The sequence below is a fragment of the Calonectris borealis genome, chromosome 1, assembly GCF_964195595.1.
Source record: "Calonectris borealis chromosome 1, bCalBor7.hap1.2, whole genome shotgun sequence".
In the NCBI taxonomy this organism is placed as follows: domain Eukaryota; kingdom Metazoa; phylum Chordata; class Aves; order Procellariiformes; family Procellariidae; genus Calonectris; species Calonectris borealis.
The window spans coordinates 194390048-194415367 of NC_134312.1; the positions used below are offsets into that span (position 1 = coordinate 194390048).

General features: G+C 34.6%; 1 protein-coding gene across 1 annotated transcript in view; it reads right to left on the reverse strand.

The window, feature by feature from the left end:
• NBEA (neurobeachin) overlaps positions 1-25320 on the reverse strand; it is a 426845-nt gene that overhangs the window by 329967 nt on the left and 71558 nt on the right. Inside the window, exons 16-26 of the mRNA XM_075139786.1 lie at positions 24930-25038; positions 22828-22909; positions 22490-22613; positions 21954-22146; positions 20671-21690; positions 16290-16507; positions 14620-14773; positions 5834-6014; positions 4600-4730; positions 3204-3311; positions 1303-1471 (exon numbers count right to left, since the gene is read on the reverse strand). Coding sequence (XP_074995887.1) covers positions 1303-1471; positions 3204-3311; positions 4600-4730; positions 5834-6014; positions 14620-14773; positions 16290-16507; positions 20671-21690; positions 21954-22146; positions 22490-22613; positions 22828-22909; positions 24930-25038 — 2489 coding nt within the window. The remainder of the gene's footprint in view (positions 1-1302; positions 1472-3203; positions 3312-4599; positions 4731-5833; positions 6015-14619; positions 14774-16289; positions 16508-20670; positions 21691-21953; positions 22147-22489; positions 22614-22827; positions 22910-24929; positions 25039-25320) is intronic.

A 25320-nucleotide genomic window follows, 5' to 3' on the forward strand; every position in this document is an offset into this window, starting at 1 on the left:
TATCAACAAAAAAATGCATTTCTAAAGGAAGAAAACAAGTTCTGTATCAAGAGATAGGAAACAGCATAGCTATTATTTGGGCACTTCAAGAGCAACATTCATGGGGAAAAAGAGACACAGATAGATATACAGAGAGAGATATATACACACGCACAGAGGCAAGACAATCATGGGTGAAATAGTTCACTGAAATTAGCAGTTTCTTAGTGCAGAACCATAACATATAACCAGGAAGGCATACAAAAATTATGATTTCTCATAATTGACTATGTTCATGTAGTATATTTAAAATGGAAAGCCTACAAGCACATGGACTTTAAAAAGTATGTATAAGTAGTAAATTAAAACATCATGATGAATCAGAAGATAATGACTAAATGTAAATATGACACAAATTGGAAGATAAATTCTATGAAGAATGAAAATTAGCAACTCCATACATGAAGAAAGTAATTAAAAATCAATACAAGAAGAAAAACATACATAAAGAGCTTCATGGACAAATTCAGTTACTGTTTTCAGCTCTTTTAACACAGAAGGTAGAGTTATAATCAATCTGATCAGACTTGAAAAAACCTACTGAACTGACAGTGTAAAATATTTGAAACAAAGCGGGGTAAAGTTTGGATCCCTAATTTCTGACGGGTTCTGACAGCTAACAGACTCCCTCCCTCTGAGGCTGAAGAACACATGCTAGTAAAAACCACTACTACTAATAAAAATCACAAACAGTTCAGTCAAAGAAGGCAATAGAAATGCTTCCTTTTTATTATATTGTTTCCATAGGCTTTTAAATGCAGGCACCAACACAGCAGGACTCCAAGAAAGTATGCCACCACTACCCTTGCAAAAACCTCCTCATTCAAACAAAAGGAGTTCACATGGGCAAACAGCTGTGTTTGCTGTTTATACATTTCATAGTATAGAGTTAAAGATATCTGTTCTTACTAACAAATAACAGATTCAGGAAGTTGTGCTGATCAACTATCTTGTATTTTACAGCTTTAACTCCATTAGGCACCCTGTTTCTTTTTAATTATTTTCAAATTAAAGAAAAAAAGGCATTAAAAAGCAATATGCAAATGAAAATTAGTTATACCCTATAAGCCAATATACCGAATAACTGAAATCTGCCAATGTATGTTAAAGAATCGAATGATTATAGAGGAAGAAAGTAGCAAGGAATTTCCTATTAGGATCTCAAGCTATTCACTAAAAATACTTTTTAGTAAAATAAATACAGTTCTAAAAAAAAATCTGCGTATCAAAATGAAAAATAACATTTGAAGAAAACAAATGTACCTGTACTTGTTGGTGAATTTATTTCTTGTCTGATATTTCTACCTGCCTGGCTCCCAGATCTTGCAGTTTCTCGTTGTGGTTCTAGTATATCACGGTATTTGGAGACCATCAGAACGGAAATAAAGTAGACTACCGCCAAAGCTAAGAACTGAGCCTGTTTGCTGTCGTCCTGTGTTGGAGAAAAGGAACAGATTATAATATCCGACATTTCCATAGAATTTTCACACAAGATCATCACAAGGCTCCATTTAAATAATACCTTTCTGAGACATTACATCTGTTAACATAGAAGTAAATGGATTACGTAGAAGATTTAATGGATTTTTAGTGAAGTACTACGCACACAGCATGTATTAAGTACCGAATCTTACAGGTAATTTGGCAAATACACAAATCTCTGGGACTGTGGAGTCAATGGGCTTTTCAGTCTAGAGGCCTGATTCTGCCCTGAGAGTGCTTTCAAGGCTTCTCAACAGCAAGAGCAACTGACTTTTGCTGCCCCAAGGATAAGACTCCAAAAGCTCCTGCCACAAGAAGGTAAGGGGTACTGAGAGGGAAAACTAAGCTTGTTGATGCTTTTCTAGCGAACACTGGATGCATAAGCAGGCATAAAAGCTTCTGGTAGCATGTAAAAGCAGGACGGATATGACCATTGTTTTTCTTCCAGCAATAAATCCCAGATTGTACATTCTGACTTTTCCTTCAACAGGACTGTCAGCAGCAATCCTAGTTTTCCAGGGCTCTCATTTAAGTAAATGCCAGGACCACAACAACTTTGCTGTCTTCTTTTTCTCCCACCTCACGTAGTCTGCTGTTCTATGGCAACTACCATCTATGGCTTAGATAGCATTCTGATGCAGTTGAACTACAGCAACTTAAGCTCAAATATCTTTTATTATTATTATTATGGTGTAAAACCCAACACGGTAGAGTTAAGACTTCAGCCTCTATCTACTTCTATAGTGGTTTCACCTTGTCTCAATTCCACAGGTATGCATTTTCTATTACAAAGCCAGTGCTTGCTTTCCATGTTTTCTGGGTGTTATTTAATTTGGCTGTTTGTCTTTGCAATTCTTAAAATAACTGGAAATCCTCTTATTAAGTTCTGTCATAGAAATGCCAGAAACAATATTTCTCCTATTCCCTTCTCCTTTAGTTAAGAAAAGAGTAGATGATAGGGGATCTCCACCCAAATTCAACCTTGCCCTTTCAAGATGATCAGGTCATCCTGACAGATAATTTTTTTTGTCTCAAGTTCTACTTTCTTCTTTTTAAAGCTATTTCTAACTTCAGTCTTCACTTCAATCCACTCGAACTTAAGTTGGAGAAGTTTAAACATAACATATCTATTTGCGTATATATAAGAATTCCTCTTGTACTACTTTCAAAAACAAACACATTGTGGCGCAGTTTTGTGCTAAAAACAGTTGCAGACAAATCTGAAAAACGTTTTTGTCTATATTTATATATAGTATATGTATATACATGTTTAGCAAAGGTAAAAATTGTCTTCATAAATCAATTTGCTGCAGATCTGTAATATGTATAACAATTCTTCCTCGTCCAACCCTGGTTGGACAAATAGCTGACACTTTTAGTAATACAGTTTTAATCAACATAGGTCATAACTGTTTTATTCTGGCTGTGATTATTTGGCTAATATAAGATCAAGTCTGACTGTTAAACACAGTTAGCTACTAATCTCAAATAGCTTACCATAATAGTATGATTTTAAAGTGCAGAAAGTGGCTGGTAGTTACAAAGCCATGAGCAGATGGTTTGCAGATAATATATGAAGTGCAACACAGGAAGGATATTTTTAATTCCAGTATAATCAAAATCTCTTTCAAAATATAAGTGATGATTTTGCAGAAGAAAGAATTACAGCACACGTTACTCACCACATCACGAAAAACAACTGCTCGTAAACGATTAATATCAACATCCTGAAGAAGCCTATCAGGGTCTTTTATAGGGGAAAGATTGCCAGGAACATTTTCAAGAGGAGTCTAAAAATAAAAAGTAGTGAGATTTTTTTTTTTGCCCCAAATATCAAAGCATTTCTGTTAGAACCTTAATTTGATACCTTTTTTAGATACTGCATCAATCATAAATGCTTTTTTACTACCAATATACTTCCAACATAATACTCAGACAAGGCTTCTAGAAATAAAGCAATGTTTTGAATTATTTGTCTTAACACTAACTATTTAGATATAAATTGTTACATCTCCCCAGTACCTCAGAACAACTGTATGTCTTCCCAGAGTTAAGATATTTTACACACAGAAGGTTATTTCAGATTACAGTTGTTTCATAGTACAATGAATTATTTCTAATGCGTGTGTTAGATTTAAAAACCATAAGCAGAAATATTTTTAAAAATTAGTTTATGTTCATTTTACTGAGAATTATTACAGACTACTTACAGAATAACTGCTATTATTACAAAAGCATGTATTAGTATGCTTCCTTTAAAAAATAATGTATTACAAATGATACCTAAACACCTAAAAGTCTCCTTATACTGATTTGCTTTGCACTAAATGTGATAACATGGAAAAATGTAATGTTTCTGTGAGATTTACTGAAATAATATTGTGAAAGGAGCTGAGTTTGTAAATGCTATCTGAAGAAGTCTTTAGAGAAGAAAACCCACTGAATTTAGCAATGAAAATATAGTAGCAAAAAAAAGAATCTTTTACATCATACAAAGTGTTGTATTTTAGTCACGGGCTGTGCTAAATTCTTTAAGATTTTAGTTTCAGGACTTCCAAAGTCTTAAAGCTGTAAACAAGTTAAAAAAAAAAAAAGATGAACAATGAATTAATGAAACTGGAAAAACTAAGCTGTAATTGAATATTAAACAAGTTTCATTCCTAAAATCAGACAGAAAATACTGATGTCTAATATGCATGCAAAGATCTGTTGAAGATACCGGGTCTCAGATGTTCCACCAACAAAGATGTGACTGCAGGATTTCATCAAAAATGCAAGTGCCCTGACAGATTAAAAAAGCTATGCAGGTATATATGACAACTGTGAGTAAGGGGACTTGCTCTTTGAAGTAGACCAAGTAAGAGTGCAAAAGCTGTTTAAAATTGCTCCAGTCATACTACTGCATTAACGTTTTCTTCTTTCAAATAAACCTCCCCACATACTTTTACTTTAGGCCAGTTAATAGTAAAAACCTAAGCTTTTGCCAAATATTTGAGAAGGCAGTTACAATTATTTTCTGATCCTATAAGGCAGTGGTACAGACTTGTTATTGCTATTGGTAACTGAAGACTGGGTTACCTTGGTTGCTGCTGATGCAGTTACACCCTGAAGAGCGTCTTGAGTTTTACTGCTGATTAATGACGTCTTGTTCACTCTCTCTCTCTGCCTTTGCCGACATTCTAAGCAGTTTCTCACAGCCACACAACAAACTGAAAAGAAGTTATGAAAATGCTACAAATTAGAATATTTTCTCATTATTATTATATTCAGAACATCAATTAGCAGTCTGTACATCTAGTTTGATATGTAATAACCATGTCCAAATAGTAAGTGCAACATAGTTCTCACATTAGACTCTCTGTCGGTACCAAGAAAGCATTATGGTGACTTACTAATTTCATTCTTTAGTTGAACAATTAGATGTTTTATATAACTGCTATATCACTATATTAAAATTTGAAAATTATTAGTTGTTGAACTGGAGCTCTCATGTTATTGATCGGTTATCAACACTTAAAAAATCTGACAGGACTTATATACAGCTAGAATAGAAAAAAAAAATAGTAGGCAGTAATTTTGAATGTGATGAAAATTGATCACTGAGAAGTGAAATGACAAGTTTTATAGCAGGAGCAGTATAATTATCAATGACCTAGTAAGTGGTATGAATAATAACAGGACAAAATCTGAGTACAAAAATTATTCATCATTTGAAAGATGAAAAAGTATGTGAGAGATAACATTAGCAAAACAGCATCACGCCAGATGACAGTCAAAATTCAATATTTACAAGGATAAAATGATATAGTTTGCATAGAATAGTTTGAATTTCCTAAATTAACTGTAACAGTATATAGCAAATAGTAAATAGTGAAGAGAGGTCCCAGACTGTTGCAACATATATTAACGTCTACAGAGTCTGCACATGCATCCCATGCTTTTAATCTTACATAGCCTATAAGTAGCCTTCCAATTCCATGGAGACTTGGATAAGAAAACCTTCAACAGGCAGATAGCAAAGCAGTTTTAAGAAAAAAAAAATCCCTATTTACTTACTTATATTTAGGACTTTTACTCCCCCAAAATACATACAACTTGAAATACGTAAGAAAGAACAATTTCAGACATGTCATTTTAACTTGTGCCTAAATCGAATCAATCTTAAAACTGTATCAAATCAGTAATAAACGGGATTTTTATTTTATCACATCACAGTCAATCCAAGTCCTTTCCTACATGTGTCACTATTTGATCCATCTGTAGCTCATTGATCTGTAAGTAATTATTTAATATATACTATCTGCCAACTTACCAAGCCTTAGGCACTGTCGCATTAGACCTCCAGAAGACATGTTTTTTTCAGCTTCAATCTCACTAAAATTTAGAGAACTGGCAAATACTAGTACATCAACCATTGCCATCAGACGGCTGAGAAAAGTTACTGCTGTCTCTGCTGACATTCCTTGTGTCACTTCAATATTTTCCAATTCAGTCTTTAAAAGGAGATAATTGAATTAAACAGTTTGAACACAACTGAAATATAAAGACAGCACATACACATACAAATCTAAATTGTTATGCTTAATGACAAATACATTGAAAAGTCATTTAAAAATCTCCTACTATTACCATTAACATAAACTGTGAGTGAAATTCAAAGTAAGACAGCATGAAGAGTGAGAAAATTATTTACATTTACATGCTGTAATAGACAAGAAAAAGTCTAATATAAATTAGAAAGTTATTAGCAATTACATAATGTGGCCAGGTAGTAAAACAATGCATGGTATATAAGGGTGCAACGTACTCTTACATTATTCCATAAGGTAAGCAAACTGACCGGTAACAGATGAAAGCAATTACACTCTGTATAGCTTTGGACAAACAAGTAAATGTGAGGAGTGGAGTGGGAAAAACTGGACAGTTTTGCCCCATTTCCGCGAATTGATTCTCCCCAGGAATGCTTATATCGTATAGGAACCTGACAGAGTCCAATTCTCCCAGAGATCAGAAGAAAGTATGTTTAGTCCCTCACGACAGCAACAGGGGGGAAGTAAAAACGTGGCAAGTTATATGGTGTGCAGCTCACATTTCCCAGAGGATGGCCATTTCTTTTCTAATGTTGTGTTGGACTCTCCTTAACGGGAATCCACAGAAAAATGCTGAATGAGCTCAGTATTTCTGAAATCTAAAAAGGGGTCATGTTTTTCTCCAAAAAGATACTTAGATGTCCAGAGTCATGTTTTCAAATGCATTCAGGTGTCTAACAGTGCAGATAAATGAGTAAACAGTAAGTTTAACTAAAAAAATAAATATGTTTAAACACATTTACCTCTGGAGCTAAGCAAAATTGAAAATGGGATTTAGTACTTGACTGTGTCCACATTTATATGCCCAAATACTATTTTTGAAATTGTTTATAGATGGCTGATTCTTATCGATTGTCAACAAGATTTCAGATCGCAGGGCTTTTCTGAACACAGAGTTCAGTCCCTTTGAGAAGTATTACTTTTGTTGTGTTTGTTTGTTTTTATTCATTTGCTTAAAGTATCTATGAAAAAATTCAAAATATATTTTGTGCTTTTAAGGCCATTTCCTTCCAAAAAAGAAAAGAAATACAGAAAAATAAAAAATCCTTTATTTCCATACTTCTAAAAAATTAGTAGCCTCACTCATGAGTCACTTTTCAGAATATTTTACACCAAAAATTATAAAAGTGCAAACTGTGCCAAACAGTATTAAGGAAACAACTGCTTTGAAAGATGAAGGATATAATGTGGCATGTGTCACCACAATGATAGATACCACTTCATTTAATTTCTCTTAGGGATGTAACATGTCGGTTACATGAGTGATTTGGGAAGGGCTGTCATCTGTCTGATATGCCCAATAATATCAGAAAAAATGGTAAAATGACAACTCTCAGAAGAAATATTTCCAGCCTATCTTCTTTAGCCAGGTCTCCCCCACTTAGTGTGTGCTGTGTTCCTACTTTTTGGAAAAATAAGTTGCTGGTTTTTTATAAAAGACTGGAACATCATTTTTGAAAGCACTCATCCAAAGAAAATAGATTTGCAAAAATCTATAGCCATAATAGTCTGCTAGAAAAACTCATAGGTGGTTACAGAAACTTGAACTTTGAACTCATGCTTGAAATAATATCAACTTCGCTAGCAGCCAATTGACTGCCTGCTCTTTATTCTTCTCAAGCTTCAATTGCATTGCATCAATCATAGTCTTAAATCTACTCAGTATATCTATTGCTTTATTTTTTTTTGCGAGTTATGTAATAAATTCATTTTATATAACATTTTACCAAGATTTTTGCAAACTTTGAAATGGAAAAAAAATCTCTTTTTTTACAAACCTCCCTAAAATTCTGCTGGATGGAAATAAAAAAAAGACTGACAGGTTTTTTTTTACAGCAAAACTTACCATCAGTTCTACCTGTTAAATACAGCACATTGTTATTCTGATAACGTTTAAAATAAACTCCATTGTTGATCAAGCTGCCTTCAGGTACTAGCAATATTTTAGATAGGTGTAGCTCAAAAACTCTTTAAAAAGTGAACTGATCACCATTTCATGACTACTCAGGATACTTTAAGAGCAGTAACAAGTCTCCCATACAATTAACATGTTCAGGGCCTAAAGAGTTTTTCTACTGACAACAACATTTATAACTTAAATTAGCTCACGGACCTGCTTATGTTCAGTACAGTAGCTAATAGTAAGCATCATACTTGACAATGCATTAAGTTACTCACGGGAAACATGTTGGGAAAAGTTAATGATTACACCAAATATATCCCTATTCACATCCTCCTATATGATACAGGCAAATAATAATAATAATAATAAAAAAGCCAAAATATTAAATGATCAAAAATAAGGTATTTTTGAAAATGCAAAAAACTGAAACTTACAGCAGCAATACTAACCTTAGAACCCTGGACATGCAACAGACAAAACAGACAACAGATCACAACAATAAAAGAAAAAGAAAATTATTTAAGTTAACTAAAAATACAATGTAAAATTGAAACAAATTAGTATCTTGGAATTAGACATTTGTTTAATTTATAATTAGAACAGCAAAACATTTCAGCTCATTTGAAAATAAAGACTTCTAAGAGATAGCTATGCACAAGGAAAACTGTAAATCTTGTATTATTACGGAGTTCATGTAAACACTGATTCTTCCAAACCAATGTACATCTTTTATAGAATACATAGAGCAATTTTATGAAGCAATGTAAATCAAACTAATGTTTTCACTGATTATATAGAAATAAAATGAGCGTTTTACAACAAGCCATTTAACTGAAACGTAATAAAGTAGTCAATCTTTGTATGAGGAGGCAAATATGTTTAAAATGCTTTGACAAAACAAATGTAAATCACAAAAAGCAAACTGGTTCTTCATGCATAATGCTCCTTCCTTTAAAGCAACATATAGCTCATTATATATATTAGATTTGGGTGTGATTTCTTCAACCTAAACCAATATTATACTGGATATTTGAATGCTTTTGAACAACAGAAAAAAAAAAAAAAGATTCACTAAGCCCTTGGGACTGAGTTAGTCTTCAAATTTCAATGTTCACAATTAAACAGCTGTGTAAAATTTTTATGTTTTAATTTTAGGTAGAAGCACTTTCTCTCTTATCACAATGGGCTAGGAACTAATCCTTAAGTTTTCACTGGTTATGTTTTAAAAAGAGAAAAAACCTGAATTTTCAAGCGTATGTCAGTATTTTTTAAATTTAAATAGTAGAAAAAACTAATCTAACAGAAAGAAAAACAAGCTGAAACAAACTGCTTTATTTCCTTTTGGAACAGAAAATACCATGTTCAAGCAGTTTTTAAATGTGTCTTCTTTTGTAGTTGGATGCACCTTGAGAATTAACTTATGGCTATTTTCTCTCTATTACTAGCTGACAATTTTTACATCAGTGCACCACGCTCCAGTTTATATTGTAAAACAACAAAACTGGTTATATTTTTTTGTTACTATTTGCTTCCACTTCAAATCGTTTCACATATACAATTGACAACCCTTTAAACACACCAGCATTTGAAGCAAGTCCTTGTACAGACCCTGAGACGGAGGTGGTATAGAATTGAAATCAAGGGAAATACTAAAACATGTGGGAATAGATTACTGTGAATTACAGTAAAGTTTCCCCTGTATTCCATACAAACGTATAACCTTCATTCTACTCTTCAGTCACTCACAGATTTGTGAGTGGTTTGTTTTCACAGATAATGCATTTTTTCTTTTCTTCTTCCTATTCATATTTAAAGGCTCCTATACACATCACTATTCAAATCATCCTAGTCTGGCTTAAAAAAAAGCAAGGCAAAAGGCAGATTTCTATTACAAGAATTCAATAGTGAGGAAATTCCATAATTAAGATGGCCTGTTCTACAGCAGACAAGGGATCATGGAGTAATTTTCCACCCAGCCCAGAAGAAATGCCATTTCACTACGAATCCTAACTATGCAAAGGAAAAAGTCTTTTTGAAATGGGAAATTCCCCAAACATTCATCTTTTTAAAGAAACTGTGACAGTACTGCTCTTTCAGCAAGGGAGGGAACACAATACAGAATCTGTTGCACAAAAGAAAAAAAAAAATCTGCAATTTCTTCAATATTCTGAAAGTAATTTTGCTAAATTTACCTCTTGGTTCTTTTCTGCATATAGCCTTAATTAATTCAAGCATCCAATATCGAGTATCCTACTAATGAGAAATAGGTGAAATGCCCTTAAAAAAATGAGAGGCAATGGAGCACATGTAATAACTAACTCCATAGCAGATTGTTGAGAAGAGTGTTTTGTAACAGATGTTTAGGACTGTTCATGAACCAGCAGTTCAGGATGAGGCCTCGCTTGAACGCAGACTGACACACTGAAGTCAAGGAACTGTGGATAGGTGGGACTGTCAGATCAATAAAGGAACTATGTCTTTCTGTCTGTTGTCTTCTCTGTTAGAAAACAAGTAAGCTACCTCGTAAAAAGAGGCTGGATTCAGCTCCAGGTTAACAATCATTGCAGTCGACGGACCCTACAGGGATCTGGCTGACCAGCCACTAGATGTCAACTTCAGAGATGGCTGAATCATTTGCTTCTGTTGAGCAGATCTCTATTGGCTAGAAATCTAGTCCACATGTAAGTACTTCAAGTGGATACTTAAATTTACCCTATTCTCTTCCCGAATTCCATTCTCTTTTATCATTCCGAAGTAAAAGGGTGGAACGACCTTTATTGTCTGTTCTATAGCCTTTTTGCTCTCATATTTCATTATTCCAGACCAAAAATTAAATTAATTTTTAGAAGTAGATGTAAATTATGTGTCCTATGCCACAAATACAACACACTAGGAGGAAGTAAGTAAGAATTACTACTTTAAAATTTCAATATGGGCCCAAAAGGCCTTAAGTGGGAATATTTGAGACACCATTCATGAAATTGAAAAAGGAAGAAATGAAGTAAAACGAGCTCATACTTTTGATAAACTGAATATATGTATTCTACAGGATCTACAAAATGTGAGGGGTTTGACACCCCAGAAGAGCTCCACAGAATAGAGATATGGAGGATCAGAGGCTTTCAAAGACAGACAGACTGAACAAGATGAAGACTCTATGGATTCAAACAGGCACACCAGGAGATATGACTCAAGCCTACAAAGTCATAAATGATATGGATATGAATAAAGACACAACTAACCACTCCTTTCATAGCATAAACAGTAAGGCACATAGTAATTTCATACATTTAAGCAGGCTTAAAAAAACAAAGACAAGAAGTGCTTCAAAGGTTATATAATTACTTTGTCAGACTCAATGCCACAGGATATTATGGAGGCTAAAAGAGTAAGTAGCTTCAAAAAATATTAGATAAAGTCTAGAAGGATAAATTTCTCAGTAGTTATTAAACCTGACAGCCCGGACACCCCCTCTAGCTGTTAAAATCCTAAATGCTGAAATGAAGTATCATTAGAGCAATCAATGTGCTTGTTCAGATTTCTGTATTTTGATGTAAGCTGCAAACAGTCACTGTTGGAGGCAGAATGCCAAACCAACTGGGCCCTTGGCCTGACCCAGTAAGGCAGCTTACGTAACATGTGGACAGCTTGCTTTCATAAGAGTAGTGCAGTACTGCTTGACTGGACTTCTAATACCATGCCCAGTTTAAATTACAAAATCACAAAATCACACAGAATCACAAAATGGTTGAGGTCGGAACGGTTTCATGAGATGCAACACAACATTTGGACTGTATATCTTGTGGAAAAAAACATTCATTAATGTAATTAACTAAAACATAGCAGGTTCCATCTGAAAATCAAGAAACACTTTTTTGCTGTGAGGGTGACTGAGCACTGGTATAGGTTGCCCAGGGAGGTGGTGGAGTCTCCATCCTCGGAGATACTCAAAAGCCATCTGAACACAGTCCTGGGGCAACTGGCCCTAGACGGCCCTGCTTGAGCAGGAGGGTTGGACCAGATGACCTCCAGAGGTCCCTTCCAGCCTCAACCATTCTGTGATTCTGTGATTTACTCAAAAGCCATCTGAACACAGTCCTGGGGCAACTGGCCCTAGGCGGCCCTGCTTGAGCAGGAGGATTGGACTAGATGACCTCCAGAGGTCCCTTCCAGCCTCAATCATTCTGTGCTTCTGTGATTCTTTGAATCAGTGAGGGAAAAAGAGTATTGGCTCTTTCCTCCCTTGAGAATTACTCCGGCAGAAAGTGTCACTAGAAGGCCTGCCCTAAGTGTTTTTATGCAGTGGAGACATTATATAAATCTTCCAGCTTCAGATCTCTTCTTTCTTCCAATTAGCAGCTCTTGGAAGGAGGAGAGTGAAACAGTCTTTTGTAACTGATTATAAGCACTGGACTACTTTGCCCTTTCAAGACTGAGAAGATATATATTCCTAACCAGAAGATATATATTCCTAACAGATAACTGGTCCCTTCATAACCATGATCCAAAACAATATTGAGGGACAGCACCTTCTCTAAGAATGAGGAAGGATGTGCTGGGCTCTTTGTATCTGTCACCATGATAAATAAATCCACCTTCCTGCTAATGTTTATGGACAGGCAATGATGGAACAGGAATGCAGTTGAATAGGAGGGAAGAAGCTCTCTGCTAGGTGGAAGTGATTATGAATCATCATCTAGATGGTAACAGTTGTTTCCAGGTGAAGTTAATTTGTGATTTTATCAATTACTTCTCCCCACCCTACCTGTACATCTGGGACAAAAGTAATCACTTCTTTTTTTAATTTCACAGAGTAGGATTAATTCAGTTTGAAGCCAGCTACTGATCTTTTAGTGAATTAGTTTATTTCACAATTTATTTTTATTTTATTATCCTAAACAGATGGCAAAATTGACCATTTAAGTAATACACACAGTCCCCACGTAGTGAAGAAATGCATGCATAATACACAGATTTGAAAATGTAGTCTTTTGTATCAATGCATGAAAAGCACTGCTATTGTAGCAAAGCAGTAATCAACACACAATATTTTAACAGACGGATGCGTAGTTTATAAAGCTTTATCAGCTAACTAGCTATATACACACACGCATATATGTATTTATTATCCAGAACAGAGGAAAATGGTGAACTGCAAAATTACTATTCTATAGAATGGCTCTGCAGTGTCATAAACCAGGATATGAGCTAAAAAACACCAAGATCATTCAATGGAATTGCAGTGTAATTAATGCTGTGCCTGTTTTATATTTTTATATAAAAGATGGTAAAGAAAACATCTTCATTTTCAAAAGATGTCGAAAAGGTTTGTTCTAAAAAATATCTCCCGATGTCCTTTTATCTAAAGACTGATAGTACAGCCTGCATCTCAAGATGGCTTGGTGTGCACTCTCATCCTTGTCAATATTTACAATGAAGCAACTGCAAAATCTTTTATTCAGCAACCTTGATGTCATCCTTGTGACTACAGAGAACTAAAGTCTTTCCCGTGAGTCTTGCACTTTTGCTTATAGCAAATAGTTCCCCAGTTAACACACTGAAAATAGTAAAGACACAGCATTTACCATTAATTGCCTGGCTGAAAGTCATATTAATGTTTAGCCAATTGCTAGTCCATACATTCATATCTTTCAAATAAAATCGTGCAAAACAGTTTTTTTGCTAGCTAACTAGAAATAATAGTAGAGGCAAAGTAAAGTAATCTCAATTGCTGAATGGCTAGAACAAGGAATTGAGCTTTTACTGCCAAACTGCATTTGTAGCCTCCAGTGCCTACTAGCCACATTACTTCAGAGGACCCTCTTTGTCCCTTCTCGGCCTCATTTTCTCCCCTTTCAAAGACCAATACTAAATGCAGATGCTTACGAGATGTTCAAGGTAAAACATATAGTATGAAAGAAATAGTTACAGATATTATATGCACAGTTAAGGCATCACATTCAAATACTGTAATTACTATTGACAATAATGCAATATTTACAAAACATTTCTCCCTTTTTCATGAAGCATTCTATTAGGCTACTCTGCCTGCCTGAACTGCAGTCAGCTAAGAAATTACAGCTTACTAAGAACATTGGAATGGATGTAAAAATATCAGCCTATTTCAATACAAGATCAAAAAAAGAAAAAAGTAAACGAAGGTCAGAACCTACTGAAGGAGGAAGTAAACAAAGTAGTGAGGGGATGACTTCTGGTGTCATTTGGCATGCAAACAAATGGTGGCCATGCAAAAGAGATTTATGAATATCAATGACTAGCCGTCATAAAGCATGTCATTTTGTTACAGTAATTATGATTTGTAAGCACGATCCTAATGATCTTCTCTTTCAAACGAAGTATTAAATATCTATGAAGTATTATTCTTACTTAGTACTACTTCTCTAATAAAATTAGCATTTCAAATGCAAAACATTATAAACTCTATATATCAAAGCTTAACGGTTTCGATTATAAAATTAATTTTTTTGAAGGAATTAGCAGAGAGGGGACAGGAGTCTCTAAAGAAGAAAAGTCAGCTGTAAATAGTGGTTTGTATTCGTAAAAACAATTTCTAATATGACCACTAGGTGGAAATATTGTACTTACAGTTGGGGATGTGGCTGCTGACAGCAATGGTAAAATTCCTCCACAAGCAATAATAATATTGTCTACCATCTGGGAAATGAGGTGTATTGTGTTGTGTACAAAAATAATATTTTCATTGCTATTGACAAAGTCCATCACAGACTTTGTGGAGTGACTGCAAGAACAGAAGAAAGGATGGATTAAAAACAAACAGTTAAAATAGAAGTTTAGATAAATTTATTCTTTGCAACCAGACCATGAATGTTTCTTTGATATAAAAGCAAAATCTTGTCTACAAAACTTTGCATGTAAATTGCCTAAAAATATGAACAGAACTAGTCTAATGAACAAATTGCTTGCTATCTATTTTTACACCAGGATTAGTTTCAGATACGCAGTTGAGAACAATGGCTCATAATCTTTTATTCCCACCAACCACTACTTCACTTCACAGGCAGTTCTGCTGAAAACAGTGGGATTGTTTCTTCCACGTGAAAGTTATTATTTAATATTAAGAGTTCACCATATTGCACCAGTGCCATTTGAAGCATCCTTGGTAACACCTAATGATAACACCTGCTAGTGTTTTAAAGGAGAAACTTGATAATACGGTGATACCTTGATCTAATATTAACTTTATTAACTAATGTTAAATTTAGCATTAGCAATAGCTTTGCAAGCCACAGATGCTAATAAGATTAGCTGAAATCTCTGCAACTCCTAATTAGTGAGAAATTTCCCATGAAACCGTCACTCCCCAAAAATATAAAACAGTGTGAAGATATCGAGGAATACTCAGTCTACAAGTATGTTCTTTTCCCAAAACAACATTGTTGCCAGCCAGCAAACAAAAATTAAAGGCTTCAATTGAAAATCTACAAACTGAACTTTAATCTCCAAGCATTACCTAAACACAAAGTACAAACCCCTCCCACATATTTGGACAAAAAAATTATCAAAATTGTCTATTTCCTAGTGACTATCACAGAACAGTTCACCAAATTGGAAATTAAATGCAATATAAATTGGTCCTTGGATACAATTATGCTCAAGTTTTCTGAAAATGAACTATTTTGTCCTGGAAATTAGATTAAATAGTGTCTGTTATAGCTAAGGGCTCTGATAACAATGAGTTATTGAGTATCTCTGTTAAAGTGTACAAAAACCCTAGGAAATCACATTGCTGTCATAAAATATAACATAACCACCAAGACTAACTACAACGAGGAGCTGGCATGCAAAAGAAAAAGATCTGTCAACTAGAAAGAGTGATTCCTTAGAAAATGTTATAGGAAAGAGTTTTTATTTATAAGGTTTGAAGGTAGAGAAGCTCTCTTTTGAGCTTTTTGATCTGTTGAAAAAAATGGCCATTAGCAGACACGCAAGTATTCCTCATGTCTGAAACAGAAGCAGCAGATCAATGCTAAACATAAGCTGAAAGAGCAGCTCAGTTTAGTTACGTATGTACGAGTTATACAATATCTCAAGAAAACAGAAATTCTTACCTGTGAAATAGAGCTGTTACAGGCTGGGAAGGGGCGAAAAGAGAAGATACAAGATACAGAAGGGCACTTCAGCTACCACCAACTCTCCCTTTCCACTATCCCAGTAACATCCCCTCTACAACATATCTAATCTTCCCGTGTTGATGGAAACACAAAACAGGAGTTAAAGAAGAAACAACCACCTACCTTCTCCAAACATGTACATCTGTTTCTAGTGCAAAAAGTAAGTCTGTCAGGAGCCGCTGGTGCATAGGAGACCACTTAAACTCTGGAATACGAAACATAGTCGTGCGTGGGCCTGGACTAAACTGTCGTCGCTGCTCTTCCGTCATTGGCATTCCTCGAAATCCCAAGTCAACACGTAAATCCCGGTCTTGCTGGGTGACAGATCGACCCTGTACCGCCTACATCAACAAGAAGTTCAAAAATCATGTTAGCTTTTTGTAATGTGTTTTTGAATGGATCACAGAATTTGAGAAAGGATGGGCTCAAACTGGACTCGAGCACAAACTATAGGAGATATTCCAAGGCAGGCAGTATCCTTCAGTAAAGGAGCTCCTCCAATTCAAATCAATCAGCAGTGAGGGGCTATGGCTGGCCTTCCTTTCAGCTATTCACCAATGTTTTACACTCAGGTTCTTCACTTGAAGTATTACAGAAAAGACCAAATGCAGCACGTACAAGGTCAGCAGTGACAAGACTTTTTTTATAGGAAACAACTATTCTTTTGTGCTGATAACACAATTTTCTTTGAATATTTGACTCAAAACATGGACGAACTACACAGTGATGGCTTCAAGGAATCAGCGTACTTTTAGACAGCTCCTCATTTTCCAAAAGCAATTTACTTATCTGGTCTTTTAGCAGGATCATTAGAGAATCAAGTCTAGTCTCCCAAATCTCATTTGTCAATTTTGTTACCATTTGTTAATTGGTTAACAGTTTTATGGATTCTCAGGACATTCTTTAGATTCTCCCAACAGGTGGTGGATGTTAATTTCATTCCCTTTCAACCTACATAGTCATGACTGTTTCCACTTGGTGATTAAAGACAAAATTAAAAGATACACATAGAGGATATGATAGAGAATACTATGAAGGAAAAAATAATAAAGAACAAACATTTTGACTGCATTTGAAGTAAATATTCATAACAGCGAAATTACTTATAATGTGCAACATCTCTGAAAGGAGAAATACAAAGTCTGATCTTTGAAATTATTTTAAAGTGACTTTAGATTAGCTTAAAACTGGCAAAACAAAAAATATACTTGCTTTGTTCACATATTCATTTCCTGATCTCAGCATACTGTTTTAAAACATTTAAAAGCAAAAAGACATTTACAAAATATTTGTGCTAGCAGTGTAAAAATGGACATGGCATTGGAGTTGAGCTGGAAAGCTTCTCAGATCTTTAGTCTGATTTTGATCTTCTGTAGCCAGCATTCTGAGAGCAGGGCAGGTTTCCTTCACTCAATTTGCCCTATTGGGATCAAAATTGTTACTGTTGCTTTCGCTTCTTATGTTTTTCTTACAGGTATCTTTAAATGATTTTTTTCTTTTTTTCTTAGACTTATCTAAAATTTGAATTTTTTGCATGAATCTTCTGCACAGCGCTTTCAATTCTCTTTTCAATCTTTCCTAGTTGGGACCATAGGAAAGAGTTAATTTTATACTTGTCAATATTTTATCTACTATTGATAAAGGCATTAACTCTTAGAATTACGCAGGAGTTCCCATCTCTACTTTGTTGTGCAATTTCTTCTTTCCTTTCAGTCCGTGTGAATGAAAGACAGCTTACTTCTTACTGATAAGGTGGGGAGCTGATTGTAGATCACTTTTTAGAGAATTTGAGGTTAGCAACTCTATTCACATACCACTTGTTCTCTTTTGGGTACAACTACAGGTAGTTGTCATGTCAGCAGCAGTAATGGTATCATAACTGTACCATAACAGAACTTTTATCTAGCCAATAATACTGTATTTGCAAGTATGGGCTTTGATGTGCATTGCATAAACCACCATGAAACCCAACTATCTACAGTTGGGTGGCCAGCCTTAAAGTAATTTTCAGTATTTTCCGTGGTCTCAAAGAGATCAAATCTAATGTGGCAGTTCCCACGCATGCTGCAATCAAAACTCCAGTCTCCAGCTCCACTGTAGACATGTTAAAATTAACATTGCTCTTTATTCAGGAAACCAATAATGCTTAATTTATGTTTTATTTAATACATATTTCCATCTTTTTCTATTAAGTTTAACTTCATTTAAACAGAAAAGATTTAACTATGGACAGCTTACAGTTCACAGGGTATTTCGAAACACCCAAAGAAGAGATTAGAAGGTAACAACAATTCTGGTGGTTACGCAGTTGATAATTGTTTTTAAGAAAATTATTTAAGAGAGATAATAATGTCTACAGACTTAAATAAATTCATTGTAGTTTATCATTGATTTTAGTGAGAAATAACTGTAATTTAAGTAGTATATGGAGAATCAAGGGAGTTAAATAACTTGTAGAGTCAGACTCTTGAAGAGTACACAGCTTGTAGATAATCTGCAGATCCAAATGATATGTTAGGAATTTTGTGAGTAGCTAAGAGTAAAACATTTGGAAAACATTTTGTTTCTCCTATCTTCCAATGATCTGATAAAAGTTCATTAAGATTTATGTATCATTTTAATCCTAACAAATAATTATACGCTTGAGGAATTTACATTTTTGTAATTCAACTGTTATAGGTGAAATTCATCAAGAAAAGAAGTTAAAGAACAGAAAAGTCCCAAAGGCACACCAACAGGATTTTCTACAGTAGCTAGTACAAAGTCAGATTATCTTTTTCATTAAAGATTTATCTTACAAATTCACTGTGTTTATGGGTGCATATATGTATGTAGCAAATTAATACTAGCATTTCACTTGTCTTTTACCCTTTAAACAAAAATCCACATTTCAAAATAAAAACTGAGTGCTCCTTTTTCTTGCTATCCTCCATTCATTCCATTTATCAGTTTCCATAATATTAACAGTCTTAATTTTAAGACTTAACATAAGGTGTTTGGCAATTGATAGTAACAGATACACTATCCCTATCGAGAGCTTTCAGGGCTTGTTCTTTATTACACAGAATGCTTTTAAATATAAGGATCCCTACACAATGCTTGATAGTCTGTCACTGATGTTATGAGGATTTTCATAGTTTTGAAAAAATACTTACAAGAGAACCCCAAACTTTTCTTATAATACCTGTCTAGGGAATGCAAGAACTCCATCTGTTTTTCCCTTCAAAACAGAGGTTCTTACCATAGAAGGGAGACTTAGAAGAGAGTGCTCTTTCTGTATGTCAGAACCTATTGGTCTGAGTAACCGTTTTTTTAAATTTTTTTTTTAAAAGGGGAGGTATCTGTTTTGGAAACCACAGATTCTTTAAATAAATTAAAACGTCAATTCACTGGAGTTTTTCTGAAAGTATTGTCTCCCTGAAGAACAAAGCAGGCAGGCTGATCTGTGTTCTTTCATCAGATGACATGTACTTTGAGTGTACTGAGTGTATCTCTGAAACTCTTTCTTCTGATGATTTGGTACATACTACACAGTAGAGCAATTTTTGCAATTTTTGTTTGGCTCTTCTTTCATAGTTTCAGGAAGTCTGCTTGACTTTTAAATCCTAGAAGATAAATACTGGTGTACATACTGGACATATAGTCAGCTAGTAAAATCTTGAAGGTAGTCAATTCTTTCACTTGATAACATCCTTAAAAGCAATCTTTGATTATGTGCTGCAGTCTGAACAATGCCAGCGAGGAAATTAATTCTGTGCTTTAAAAGTTCATAGTGATCCTATATTTTGCTGTGTATACAGAGTACAAATTCTTTCAAAGAGTAGACATCTGCCTTGGCCTTCCCATTTTCAGAATGCTATGGCTCTCATAAAAACACTGATTTTTCAGAATTTTTCAGAGGGAGACCTAGACAAGAAAGGATCTCCAAGAAGAAAGTAGATACATTTTTATTAATCATCTGTGGTCTGGAAATCAAGTTGAAGGTTTTCTTCTATTATCCCTAAACTATTCCTTTTCTTGTATTAGGATCAAATATGGAGATTATTTATGCCAGGGAAGAAAGACAGTGAACTAAAATGCTGTAAGACTACATTCTGAGAAAGGTAGAGCAAGAGTAGAATACTTCAATGTGTATTTCATAGTAAATATAGATATTTCTAATCTTAAGACATACTATCAAGAAAGTCTAAAGCAGAATTCTAAGAGTATCAGTTAATCTCTCCAGAAGAACCAAGGAAAATGGATGAGATTCTCTTAGCTAAGTTTTTTAAACTAAAGCATCCACAGTTGCAATACATATTTTCTATACAGACACGAAAGACTTCACAATCCTTCCACATGTTACAGCATTTTCAAAGCAAATAGGCTTGGAGGATGGAAACCTTTCATATAATTAAAGAAATACACTTCAAACATCTCTCAGATCTCATACGACTAATTTATCCAGCAGCAACGAACAGCAATTACATCAGACACATACATGGCTACAGCACTTGAAACTTACCTGGGTTGTGGTGGTTGTCTGGATCTTCCGTATCTCCTTTCCTGCTTCCTTACCATCATCAGATCTTTCTGTATCTGATATTACACTTCCTGCATCAACACTAGGTACAGTTTTGCTACCAGAAGACTCTGTCTCAAGAGTTGTAGCAGTCATTTCAGCATATTCTAATCCTTTAGATGATGAAGCCAACTCCCTCTCAGAAATGCTACTCATTCCATCTGAAGTTGTGTGAATCTTGAACTCCTTGTCCTCTATTATACTTGAAGCACATGTTATATCTACACTACCTGTCATATGTGCAAGCAATCCCAAATCATCATTTACACCAAGATGCATCTGTGTCTCTTGCACATTTGGAATAGAAATGTGATTACTTGAAAGTTCAGGCAGAAGTTTCTCCTCTTGACTAGGTATTTTATCAAAGAGAAATGAGGTACTGTTAGTAGAAGGTTCATCTTTCTCATCAGCCAGAGTTATTAATGGACCATTATCTTTTTCCTCATTCTTCTTAATAATACCCATACTTCCATGAACATTGTTTTGCAGCTTCTCAACAGCAGCGCTATATACGTTATCTAGAAGAGATTCAACTTCTACAAGTGCACCATTTTCTCCAGTTACCAGCGTCTCTGGTGATAAATCCATATCATCAAGTTTTACTTCAGTAGCTTCTACCTTTTCAGCTTTTATATCAACTAAAAGGTCATGAACTTCCACATGCACTCCTCCTCCTGGTCTCTCAGCACTTCCAAGCACATCATCTGACACCTTTGTAGCCATGAGCAAGTCCCTCGTATCTGTACTGACAGGGTAATCCGTTTCACTTTCTGGACTTTGGCTTTGTGAAAGGTCTTCTATCTCTCGAATTTCCATTCCACCTTTTGCTCCTGTTGTCTGAGAGGAAAGACCTGAGATAGTGCTCACGTTCCCCTTCTTCCCCTTTTTTATGTTTTCTTCCTCTTGCCTTTGATACTCTTCGTACATTTTTGCTAGATACTCCTTGTGAGCCTCATATGTGACCTTAAAAAGAAAAGATTGTGTGGATGAATATATGCTACATGAACTTGGACAAAAACTAACAAGAATCTTAACAACATATTACATACAGCTTACAAATTGTTTCACAGCAAAGAACCTACGACGACGACAAAAAATGCCACCTTGCCATGTAAGGAGATAGCCACAAGATGGCACTAAATCACTTTACATCTTATCTTACGATATTGCTAGTCCCTTTGGGGGTGTTACCAGTATTAAAAAAACATCCACGAGCCATTTCTTACCTTGGAATGAGCTATAGAAAGAGTATCCACCCACACTCTCCAGCCTCCCCATTCATATTTTATTGCATGATACAAGAGAATACGGAAAATGTTGTAAACCATCTCTGTGATCTTCTGCTCTTCAGAGTTCTTAGGGTTAATGTATCCCAGAGAAAACATCCAGTCCTGCCACACTGAACACTGAAGTAAACATCTAAAGTGAAATAATTAGGTCAAAATATATCCAAACAAAGCTTCTTTATTTTAACATTATGATGGTTAAAATAGGAGAAAAATAATATGGTACATCTCCTCGGGACATCAACCCAATGGTAGGAAGAAACTTAAAAATACTTCAGGATGAATAAAAATTTAAAGTATATTCTAAACAGAAGAACCCAATATTAGTTGCTGAACTAAGAAAAGTTACAACAGACCTATTCCATTTATTTTTTATATATTCCATTTAATATACAGTATAAAACTCTACACAGAGTACAACAGATTGCTATTACCCACAAGTCAAGGACGAGAAAATACTATTTGTAGTGACATACCTTCTGTTTTCACGGCTATTACTAAAGAGTTTTATCATATCAGATAAGAACAAACGTCGAACTTCCATCAGCTCTGCGCTTGGCGTGGAGTTTTTTAACAGTGTTGCCACCACCTTAAGAATCACTTTGAAATAATAAATTAGTTACGTAACACATTTTAACAACATTTAAAAAAAAAAAAAGTTGCTGACAGCAACTAATGTAAGTAGTAACTGAAACCCATATGTATCTGAGATACACCAATGAATTGTTCTCGCTTCCTGAACCATATTCTTTCAAAAAACCCCACAACCTCTAGGCAATACATTTAACATACAAACATAAGGTATTGTCCTTACTTGGATTCTGAATTTTCACTGTAGAATCTGGCTCTGGATGCGGTTTATGAACAACTTGAGTGCATACTTGTTCTGTCAAAATCTAAAATAGAATATTAAGTTCCTTTTACCATGTTTAATTAAACACTACAGTATTTCTTTGTTCATTTTTAAATTTGTTAAGAACATTTACCATGGCCACACTGTAACTTCATGTAGAACATTTTGGTAAAATATTTTTATTCTTGAAGAATGGAAATGAGCAATTCCTCTATGCAAGGATCAAGATTTTCACGGATGTACAGTGGCTGGTTAACTAACTTCTTAGTTAGCTGACTAAATATGCAATAATGGTATTTTAAAGATACTTTGTTCATATTCCTCATAGTGTTATACATTCACAGATCAAAAATTATTTCATGAGCACTGTACATCAAAAGTTATTCTCATACATTCCATCCATAACCAAATCCACTATTTCTTAACAGTGGGTTTGGTTTTCTCCAGCTAGGAAAGAGGAACAGTCACAGACAGCATTCCATAGGAATAATCCTGCGGCTTCACATAATGAGCAAGACAGATCATTCTCCTGTTTCTGTATTGAGGCAACACCACAGACCTTTTACACTGGGATACCAGTCACAGGTTCTATGTATGCAACTTTGTTTTTAAGAACAAGCTAAAAATTTAACGATATTAACACGGGATTCTCAATAAATATATTCAAGCAAATGTATTTCAAAATAGAATAATTTCACTAGTAATTCTTATTTATTTTAAAGCAGAACTTTACCTCATTCATTAATCAATAATCAATAATCAAACTAATGTCAGTTGTATACACAATATCTATGAATGGATCTTTACATTTTGGTATTTAAAAATATGCCTTTGCTTTTTATGAGAGAACATGGAAAATATCTGCATCAGTTCCTTTGCAAATCTTTTGTACTTCTGGCACTTAACTCCTTTTTCTCCAACTCTGGCTATTTTTTCAAATGTAAATGTCTGTGGATGCTGGACTCCATGAGGACTTTAATTTTGTCACTGTGTTATGTATTTTCTGAGAATACCAATCACAGAAGCTTTCAGAAATCTGAATGCAGCGACATCTAAACTGTGAGACCCAAGTGGTCAAACCACAGAGGATAAGCTTAGATACGTGCAATAAAAAAGAACATCTGAGTAAGTCATTGGCAAATAGATGACGTTTAGGTTTTTACAATCATAGGAGAACATTTTCTACATCACTCAGACTCAGAACCCTGAATATCAAGCATTCCTTTATTCTTCCATGTCTTTTCTGGAATCAATACTCAGTATCTAGCCATTACATCTATTTGTGACTGAAAAAAAAAAATAGCATAATTAAAAAAAAAAAAATCTTTCTACTGCATAAGATCCTCAGAAATTACAAAAGGTTCAATTCTAAGTCACCATTTTACAAATAACTGAAGATTGGACATGATCTTTATGCATTTGCAGGCATGAGGACATGGGTTTCAACCAACTTGATGTTGACAGTATTTTGCTTTAATGAAATTGCTCATCATCAAAACTGAAGTTTCTACAAGAGCCTGGTAGAAGACTTGAATGCCTCGAGGCCATATTTGCCTCGAGCAGTATATGTTACATAGAAGTGGCTGTGTTCCGTTATCGTTTTGGCACACTATCAGCACTACTAGTTAAAAAAGAAAAACAGCACATTTCAAAATTTTGTAAACTTGAAAGGAATGGCACAAAGAAGAAAAAGAAGAAAAAAGGCATCTCTGGCTCCAGCACTTCCCATTGCAGGAAAGTAAAAGCAATTGCAGGTCTGCAATAACTTTTTTTTTTGTGTAAAATGATGAACATCTTAAATAGCAGGATCTTTTCCATCACGCTTTGTAATGCTATAAGTAGAAAGTTTTATAGAGACTATGTAAAAATTATGACGTTGTTAATAAAAATATCCAAAGCACGGCAAAATACATTCTGAACCAAGAAATCCCTTCTTAAAATTTCTATCTAAAATTTTCTCAAAAGTTTTGAGAATGAGGATATTATAAAGCCCATAGTCACAATATAATTAAGTCATAATTTTTACAATAGAGATGACAATCTCTATGTTTAATAATTTGTACCTCATAAAGCGTGTTATATGTTGTAACGGTCACCGTATTTGTATGCAGCATCAACCTTTCTCCAAGAAGAGTGAAAAGACTGTGAGTATGCATGATTTCAACCTTTCGCCTGGAAGAGAAAATAAAAATATTAGGAAAATGCCAAGCATGTTGAACATTTTAAGTAAATGCAAAAAAAACAAAAGCCAAATATTTTGACGTTGTACTAAAAAGTTCTAAAACTTGTTATTTTGTAAATATTATGAATTAAACATCATTTAAGATCTTTTCCAATATGAACACAATTGTAGTAATACACAAAGGTTCTCAGAATGCAATGCTGTATTTGGGATGGGCTTTTGTAAAAAACAAATGAGACACCATTCTCACCCTCCGTGATTTTTACAGTGCA